Here is an 8,967-nt window from a genome sequence, read left to right on the forward strand (position 1 = left end):
TTTTTTTCAAGTAAGTTTTTCTTTCAAATGACTGCTGGACGGTTCAGTGACCAGACTGACCTCTTCACATCAGCCAGCAGCCATTGCTCTCTGGATTCTACTTTCACCAAAACCAACAACAAGAACTCTCTACATCTTTAAAAGGGGAGAAATAATCATTGACGCTGCCAAGCAACACAGGAAAAAAATTCACATATTCCCTCAATAGAATGAGCCTCAAGAATTGTTACATGGCAGCATGAAATAGCAATTCTATACTAGTTCTACTCTTTACTCCTTCCAAGCATACACTCTTAAAAGACCAAAAAGAATATTGCTTTGTTTGGTTCTCTTAAAAGCCATAAACATCACATATAAATCATTAACTCTTTATGCCAGTAGTCTGAAGCTCTATGTGCTAAGCACTTGATGAAGTCCCAACCTTTGGCATCAAAGTTAATTAAGGTTTTGGTGAAAATGTCCAGTTTGAAATATAAATAATGCACTGAAGAAAGAGGTTGAATTTCTATGAATCAGACTGTTACAGACAGCATTGACTTAGTAACAAGAGACAGCTAAACCCCCAATTTTAGAGAGAAAAATCTTTAATACTTTACACATTTTCTTTAATTTCAACTCCCTACTGAAAAGCAGCCATTACTTTTGTCTTCAGTCCAGTGTACTGCTTTCAAAAGTCTGTAGCCAGGAAATAAGAAAAGCCCAAAGATACACAAACTTCACATAAGCGTGTTCACAAGTATCAACATTGCAAGTGGACTTTGAAGCCAACACAAACTTTTTGCTGACAGAAGTTTTAGGGCCTTCCTTGTTGGCAACGTACATTACAATGGAGGAAAACAAAATCCCAAGAATTCCAGGTCAAAAAGATCAAGAGACAGGCAACATCAAAGCCCATCTTGCATCAATGACATTGTTAAAAAGGAGACTTTGAAGCCTGATGATGTGAATATGAAGTAGTAACGTGTAAGCCACAAAATCCAGACTGAACGTGACTGTACCACCTCAGGTCTCTGGACTGAAACCCAACAGTTTTAACTACTTCTCTAATTCTTACATTTTTAATTCACAGATATAGATCACTACAACGTCTTGAACGCAGTTTAGCCAGCCTGCATCAGAGAATGCATACACATAGGCGAACTGTCTTCTCTCTCTTCCTCTCCACAAAGACACCGGAAAGCTGGTTTTAAAGATCTGTATTGCCCCTACCCATTGGCATAATTTTTCATGTATGACAAAATTTCTAAAGTGCAGCAGAGTTTAGAAAGCCTATCAGAGATTCCCAAAAACGTTACAGCAGCAACAGCACTTATGACTAATTTTGCAGGTGCCATATTAGAATCGTTATTGAGAGAAAGTGATTTTGTATTGCAAGGCTTCCATATTGTTCAGTTATAGTACTTATGTAGTGTTAAAGGGTTTTTTCTAAATATTTTGTCCTCAAGCATTGAAAGAATTAAAAAGTCTTCAGAGACTGTTTAATTTGAAAATAAAGTTAGCAATTTTATGTAGAGTGTTTCTTTCACAGTTGCTCAGAATTTGCATGCACAGATACCGGCAGCTAATATTGTGCATACACTTTCCACAACTTTCTCTCATTAACTCATTCTGTTTAAGAAGCAGCGTGAGAACAAAAGAGAAGGTTGAGTTTCATATAAATTTTTATTATAAAAAGGTACTTGGGGATGATTTAGCCAGCAAACCAAGAAACCCTTTCCCCACCCCCAAGTTTTAAAAACTATCTTGTTATTTTATGAAAAACTGAGTCAAACTTCCCTTCCCTCTTATTACCCCTCCTTTTCCTACAGGTACTATATTAATTTTCATGTCATAGGCTCTGGCCATTTCTCACAAAAATAAATATTTTTGTTCAAATGTAGCAGAAGCAGAATACTTCAACAAGTTTCCTTGATATCAACCTCTTTGTCCAGTGCATTAGGACTATACAGTTACATGGAACCAGCCATAAAACTCTACTGATGCACAAGTCCCTGTTACTGGCAAAGGTACAGTACCAAAACTTTGTTTTTAATACACCGACTAATTTATTTTTTTTTCCCAAAATAGAAGATGCATATATTTTTCTGCCTTTTCAATCTTGCAAGCTATAATTCTATAAATTTATTTTCCAGTAAACTCCTTAGGGAACATGTTGGTCTTAAATGAACATATCCTATAGCATTATTGATTTAAAATCCTTCTAAGGTATTTCATTAAGATACCAAACCTCTAGCATAACCTTTCCTAACAACTTGAGGCCTGCTAACTCCAGTCAGTGCAATTGAAATATTTTTTAAAGTGAGCACTGTACCTTTAACCAATTCACCTACAAGATGTACATAGGTTGTGGTACACTCAAATTTAAAAAAGAAATTAATAACTACAATACTGCATCCTCTTCACTGCCAAACACATCAGAAATTGCTACATATAAAAAAGCACCCCATCCCATACATTCTTTCAGACTGCTCAGATACAGAACTTCTACAGGACTGGAGTGTAGGTGTTTAGGCAAGAAGCATGCACAGCAGAAGGTAGCATTAAAGGCATAGGTCAGAGAGAGAGACTAACCAGTAAAATCCGTTCTCAATTAGTGAACTGTTTCTCTAGTTTGAGAGAGTTTAGAAAAAGGTCATCCAAAATGTTCCAAAACAACGGTTCACACAATAATACACACATACAAAAAGAGGGAACTTACACAAGGAGAAAAGGCAAACATGGCCTGAAATAGCCACTTACACTACACTACTCATTTGTGAGGTTTCAGAGTTCAGTGATATTCTCAGGGCCACTCTAGCCAAGCTCTTCCTTTACTTTGCATTAGTCTTTGTAAAGCATGTTCCACAGAATATTGTCCAAACAGAAGGAAAAAAGTTATGATTCACTCCCAGCCATTGTCTTTTATCATGTGGGCAAGTTCAATGATAAATTTTCCTTCTTTGTATTTCTGACTGCTCTCAAAAGCATGTTCCTGGAAAAAAGAAAAATCAAGGTGCTGCATTAAGCTTGGGAAATTGAAGTATTTTAAACAGCAAACTTGCATTAAAAACAAAACCAGGGGACATTCCAGTTAATGTCTCATATAAGTTATATCAGATCAAGGGCAGGAGGGAGGAAAGAGAGGATGAAGAGGGTTGAGAAGGAAATAGGAGTAAACTTCTCATATGCAGAATCAGCAGAGCCACTACACAACAGATCTTGCTTTAGAACTTTCCATATTCTCTCACTGCTTCGGGAACTTCAATGCTTTTAAGTGAAGGTTAGGAAATGGCACGTTATGCGCGCTCAGTTTCCTTATTCCCAGAAGCAATGAAAAGAGGGAACAGGAATCTTTACAAAAGCTCTCCTCTGTATTCATCATCAGAGGGAGTGCATTAGGACAACTTCTTTCTATAATATCTGAAGCTATACTGAATCAATTAAAATCCTACATGGAACACCCAGAATGTAACATTTTCAAAACATGAAACTTGCAAAACAGCTGCAAGCGTTACAGGTAACTGTGCAAGTGCAGAGGTAACTTTTCAAACAACAGAATCAAGTTCACATTCACACACTGTGTAAACATGCTCAGTACCATTTATCATAATTCATATTTTTGCTATATGAACCAACTTTTGCAACCCAAGAAATTAAAGACCCACTTTGACAATCTCTTCCATCTGGTTTAGTGTATGAGGTTGGTACTCTTGCAAAAAGATATTACAGAAGTATCACATAGCTGTAAAAGCTCCCCTAGCACATGCCTGTTTTGCAGTCCAGAATAAAGTTATTAACTACTCCAGCATTCCAGCAGATGTCAGGAAGCAAAACTGTATTACAGTCTGATAGACAGAAAAGCGCTAGAGCTAACTCACCTAAACTATCAGCACAGGTGCTACTCAACGGTCTAAATCAAATATCTGTGCTTCAACATATAAACATTTATTGAAGTATATTGCTTACGTATTTCCATCCAAGAGTGGTTTTACAGTTTTCACAATAGATGTCTGCTACAGCATGTAAACCTGTCAGAAGAACTCTCTCCTCTGCTGGACCACAGCCCACATTTACCCTGGAAAAAAAAAACAAAACAAGGGAGAAATTACATTAATTGCACAAGTGTCTCTTCTTAACCTGTTAGCCACCTTTTCTCCAGAGGACAAAAAAAAAGCGCCTAACTTATCCAATGCTGTAAAAGTGACTTCCTTTGCTACACTGAGCTGAAGGACAGGACGAAAAAAAGAGTTTTATGTTTTTCAAGTGGCTAGTCTAAACAGCGAACTGTTGGTGATGACCACTTACTCCCATCAACAAAGACAAGCAAAATAGTTAAACTTTCAGAGAACAGAATGCTAAGCAGTAACTGGACACCTCTACAGTTTCGGGCTTTTCCTCAAAAACAATTTGAGACCTCTATAATGGAAGTCTGTACCAGTAAATCAACACCAACAGCTGAATTTAGAACCAACTCCAAAACTGCAGCAAGGAAAAAGCCTCATAAGTATGTTTGCTACAGATCAGCAGACTAAGCCATGATGAACAACAGCACTATCAACAAAACATCCCATGAAGTACTGCATCAAGCTAGTTTTTTCATGAATAAGAGTCTATGCAGAAAACACGAAGCAAGACTAAACCAAGTTTTTCGACAGTGTTCACAGAATCACAGAATGGTCAGGGTTGGAAGGGACCTCAGGAGATCATCTAGGCCAACCCCCCTGCCCAAGCAGGTGTTACACAAGAGCAAAATTTTGCTATTTTTGCTGTTGTATTACCATATTCTTACTACTACAATTATACTACAAGTCCCAAGTTACCACTGAATGACTACATATAAAAAGAACTTCAAGGATCTGCAATGAAATCCCTTGCAGTTATAGTTCCATTATCCTAGTCTAAAATAGACCAAGACACTTGACTCCATTTCTTTTCCCAACATGCTGCAATACAACAAACTGCTGAAAAATGAAGACAAAAATGCAATCCTGCATATTAGTAACTTAAAATACATCCATTAGCAAATTCTAGGACCCTTGTATCATGGTTAGGATGTGCCTAAAATTGCAAATATTAGGCTTGATAAGATCACAGAGACCTTTTGCCTCTAGCACATTTGCAATATTCAAGGTCATTTAAGATGTACCAAGTTTACTGAAAAATTAACCTGCAAATGTGTCTAACTCTCACACTGGAAAATTCTTCTTTAGACTACAGCAGAGTTGTCTAAACCAAACTTACAGTCACACAATATTTTTTAACTTCTGGAATATCTCAGAATGGCAACTCTTACTCAAGACAGTAACCACTGCACACAGAAAAGGATTTTCACATTAACACCCTCCCCTAAACTTTCAGCTTTTAGCAGAATTACTTAAAATATAAGATAATCTAATGTGTGCGAAGGGATACTCACAAATCAGCTCAGTAGGCTCCTTTAGTAACTATTGCTGGTGAGTAAAGCAAATGTTAAAAATAACAGGGCAAACTGTAACTACATTAATTCCTACTGTTTTCCACTTACGAAGCATACCAAAAAAAGAATACACTCTGTAAGTAGTGTGCATAACCATAACAACATACTTACACAGAATTAAAGAGGTAGGCTCGTCCCTGGCTTCCCTGGAAGGACTGCATTAAAAAAAAAAAAAAAACATTTGCACTTGTTAACACAAGTTAATGCTTGCTAACACAAAAACCCCCACCAAACAAAAAAACAGTTCCAGAAGGGTGTGTTAGTAAGCATATAAGCATAATATAGATATAAATTATTTCAGATTAATTACTTTATACCAATTCTTTACAGGAAATCCTGGTCAGCGAAGTTTTCACCCACACTAGATTTTTAACAACAATTTTAAGTTGCTAAGTATTATCGTTCAAAACAAGACATCCGTAATGAAAAAACCCATACTTTTTTCCTTCCCCTCTGCAAGATACCAATTCTCATTTTCCTAGACATTCTTCATGGTAATTAAAAAAAAAATCTGCTTTTAACTCAAAGGGAATTATTTCCATCTCTTCTGTCCTCTCCCTCTGCACCCAAAAGATGATTTACTCTCATTTCATTGCACCATTTGATGCAAGACCAGTGAAATTCGGGACCAAGCATAAAACCAGCATACTATATTCAGAAAATGCATCTGATCTGTTTATAAGCTTGCCTTTATTTTAATAAAACAACTGTTATCATCAAATGCCCAAGCACAGCCATATGCTTTCAAATCTCTCACATTCCTGATACATTATGGACAAAAGATGACTGTTAGACTCTGTTGGCTGGATCTAAATTAATGTTTCGGTTCAGAGCAGTAGCACAGTTTTGAAGTAAAACCCCTAATCAACCACACTTACTGAGGGTTGGCTTGGCTTGCAGAGCAGTTGCAGTGCCTGTGAACTACATCTCTGTTCCATCTGTACCAAACTGAACCCGCAGTTCCTCTGCTGTGCACTCTACAAACGCTAATGAAGACATAAAGGCCTGAACCTGTGATCAGACAGCCTTGAGCTACAGACACCCTGGCAAAACTTGCGAGCAGACTAGATCCAGCCATAGGTAAACCATTCAAAACGTAAGACATCACTGCTTTCACTGTTGATTTGTTCCTTCTGTATTGAATTACTTGATAATTTGAGTAGGAAATAATGGCTATGTCTAAACAGGATCCTAAAACCTGCTGAATTGCAGTTTATCTTTTTTCTCCCTCCTCCATACTGAATTCCATTTTAAAAAAACTCCCTGAGCTGTCTTAGTTTCTTTTTTTCCCCCCAGAATTTCCCTTCCCTAACTGTCCTGGTTTCACCTAGGAAAGAGTTAATTTTCTTTCTAGCAATTGCTGCGAGAAAGGAATGTCAATAATACCTGTTGGTTTTAGTTGTTGCTAAGTGATGTTTACACTATTCAAGGACTTTTTTCAGCTTCCCACAGAAGCATAGGCAGAAGGACAGAATGGCCAATTAAATATTTCATACCACAGACTTCATGCTCAGTATATAAATGGGGGTTAGCTCTGGACAGTGCCAATTCACCAGGTGCTGAGGGTGACCGCTGTCATTATTGTTATTATTATTCCTTTTTCTGTTATTGTTTCTATTAAACTGTCTTTATCTCAACCCAGGAGGTTTTTTTTTTTTTTCCCCTCCTTTTCACCTCCCTCTTCTCACCATCCTTCTTGGGAGGGGAAGGTGGGGGATGTAAGTGAGCGGCTGCTTGGTTCTAGTTGCCAGCTGGGGTTAAACCATGACACTAACCTACTTTCAAAGAAAATTAACAATTTTATCCATGCTGAAGAGAAAGTATAATTGTTTTTAAGAATCCTTGCAGTTCTAGTATTGAAGATCAAAGACCAGCTTTTCTGAAACCTACATTAGGATCCACATGGAAAGTTTTTGGAAGGAAAATCTCACTTTGAATATTTTTGAATGGTTTTAGTAACATTAGGCATGGAACCATAGGCAGAATGACCTTTCTGCAATGGATTCGTCTTCTGACATGTATTTAGGTACATAATTAGAAGTCACTTGACACCAAAATAGGTATTTTGACAGTCTAATGATCAGCAACACAATACCAATAACTGTTGTGTCTTACCCAGAACAGTTTGCAAGAAAAGATGTAAAAGGGAAATGTATATAAATGAACACATTTTGATCAACATTAGCAAGATCATATACTGCAAAAAAGAATGTTAAAAGAAATCTGTGACTCTGGACTGCTGTTAGTAGCAAAGCTGGCAGTGTAGTTACATACAGCTCTTAGCTACTCATAAAATCTCACCTTAAGATGAAAAGTTCTACTTAACAGTTTATAGTGTTAATATTTTAGTATTGTTTTAACAATCATTTAAAAGAATTGCTAGATGGAGATTTTTATTGACAGAAGAACATATTTCTTCACCTACAGCAAAGACAAAAGAAAAGGTACTCTCTCCATTTGCCAGAACTACAAGTCTTATTTTTCACAAGGCAAGGAAAAAAAGAGATAGGCTATGCGGTACAGTGAAAGCTAAAACTTCAGGTAGGACTGACCCTGAAAGGAGAGACTCAGTTGAGTCGAGTCTGAAGAGCCCTGCCAGAAAGTAATCCTTACACTTACCTTTGAAACAAACAAATAAAGAAACCCCACCATTAGTTCAGTTCTCCTGAGGTACTTAAACACGCATCACAAAACTGGCAGAATGGTACAGAACCTAGAGTCTGCAGTTTCTGTAGAATAAGCAGTGCCCTCTAAATTAGAGCCAGTGTCTCACCATCAATAACGAAGCACAGAATGCTACTGCAGATGAAAACGAAAATTCTTCATGTTACATACTCTCAAAAACTGCCCATTAACAAATCAATAACTAGCCTGAGTCAACTACACATGAATTTAGACAACTGCAGTTGTGCAACCCCAAAATTTAAGAAAAAGCAAAGGCAACACTTTAAAGGTCCTCTTATTCATTAAGAAGTCAACTTAAACTAGAACTTCCTTGTTCCATGTACCTGAAAATTAAAAAAAAAAAAAAAGAACTTTCAACACCACAATGACCATTATTTTTGCTTAAGCTACTGTAAAAATTCTTGCGTTAAAAAAGTTGCAGCCATTTTTCCTTGCTTTAAAAACTTTGTGAGTTAGAAGTCACAAATCCTTTTTCAAACTGCACCACAAAATATTCTCTCCTATTAAATTAATCATGTGCTAGTTTCTCTATTTACATGTAATTACACATGCCAATCACATACAAATGAGTATGTTTTCTCGTCTGGTCCTACATAATCACTTTTTAAACTACTTATATGCCACAACTGAAGTTCCCCAGCTAGCTGGGAAAGAAAGAGACTCCAGCCAGGAGACCTTTTGAACTACTTACGCAATTATTTCTGCCAAGTTTATGTTTAGTCTTGACTTAGTATCACCTAATAAAAGCTCTCCTTTGACCCTGCATTTCTCAAAATTAAGCAGAGTGCATTAACAGAATGCCAGGAATAGCAGAGAAAGAAGCTCTT

At 37.0% G+C, this 8,967-nt stretch overlaps 1 protein-coding gene across 1 annotated transcript in view; it reads right to left on the reverse strand.

Annotated features, from left to right (window-relative positions):
- Nucleotides 1-2,095: 2,095 nt before the first annotated feature.
- The window catches only part of YPEL1 (yippee-like 1 (Drosophila)), a 15,369-nt gene continuing 8,497 nt past the window's right edge, over nucleotides 2,096-8,967 (reverse strand). The window contains exons 2-4 of the mRNA XM_009888128.1: nucleotides 5,567-5,610; nucleotides 3,946-4,054; nucleotides 2,096-2,971 (exon numbers count right to left, since the gene is read on the reverse strand). Coding sequence (XP_009886430.1) covers nucleotides 2,882-2,971; nucleotides 3,946-4,054; nucleotides 5,567-5,610 — 243 coding nt within the window. The 3' untranslated portion in view covers nucleotides 2,096-2,881. The remainder of the gene's footprint in view (nucleotides 2,972-3,945; nucleotides 4,055-5,566; nucleotides 5,611-8,967) is intronic.

This window comes from Charadrius vociferus, unplaced genomic scaffold (genome assembly GCF_000708025.1).
Source record: "Charadrius vociferus isolate BGI_N301 unplaced genomic scaffold, ASM70802v2 scaffold326, whole genome shotgun sequence".
NCBI lineage: Eukaryota > Metazoa > Chordata > Aves > Charadriiformes > Charadriidae > Charadrius > Charadrius vociferus.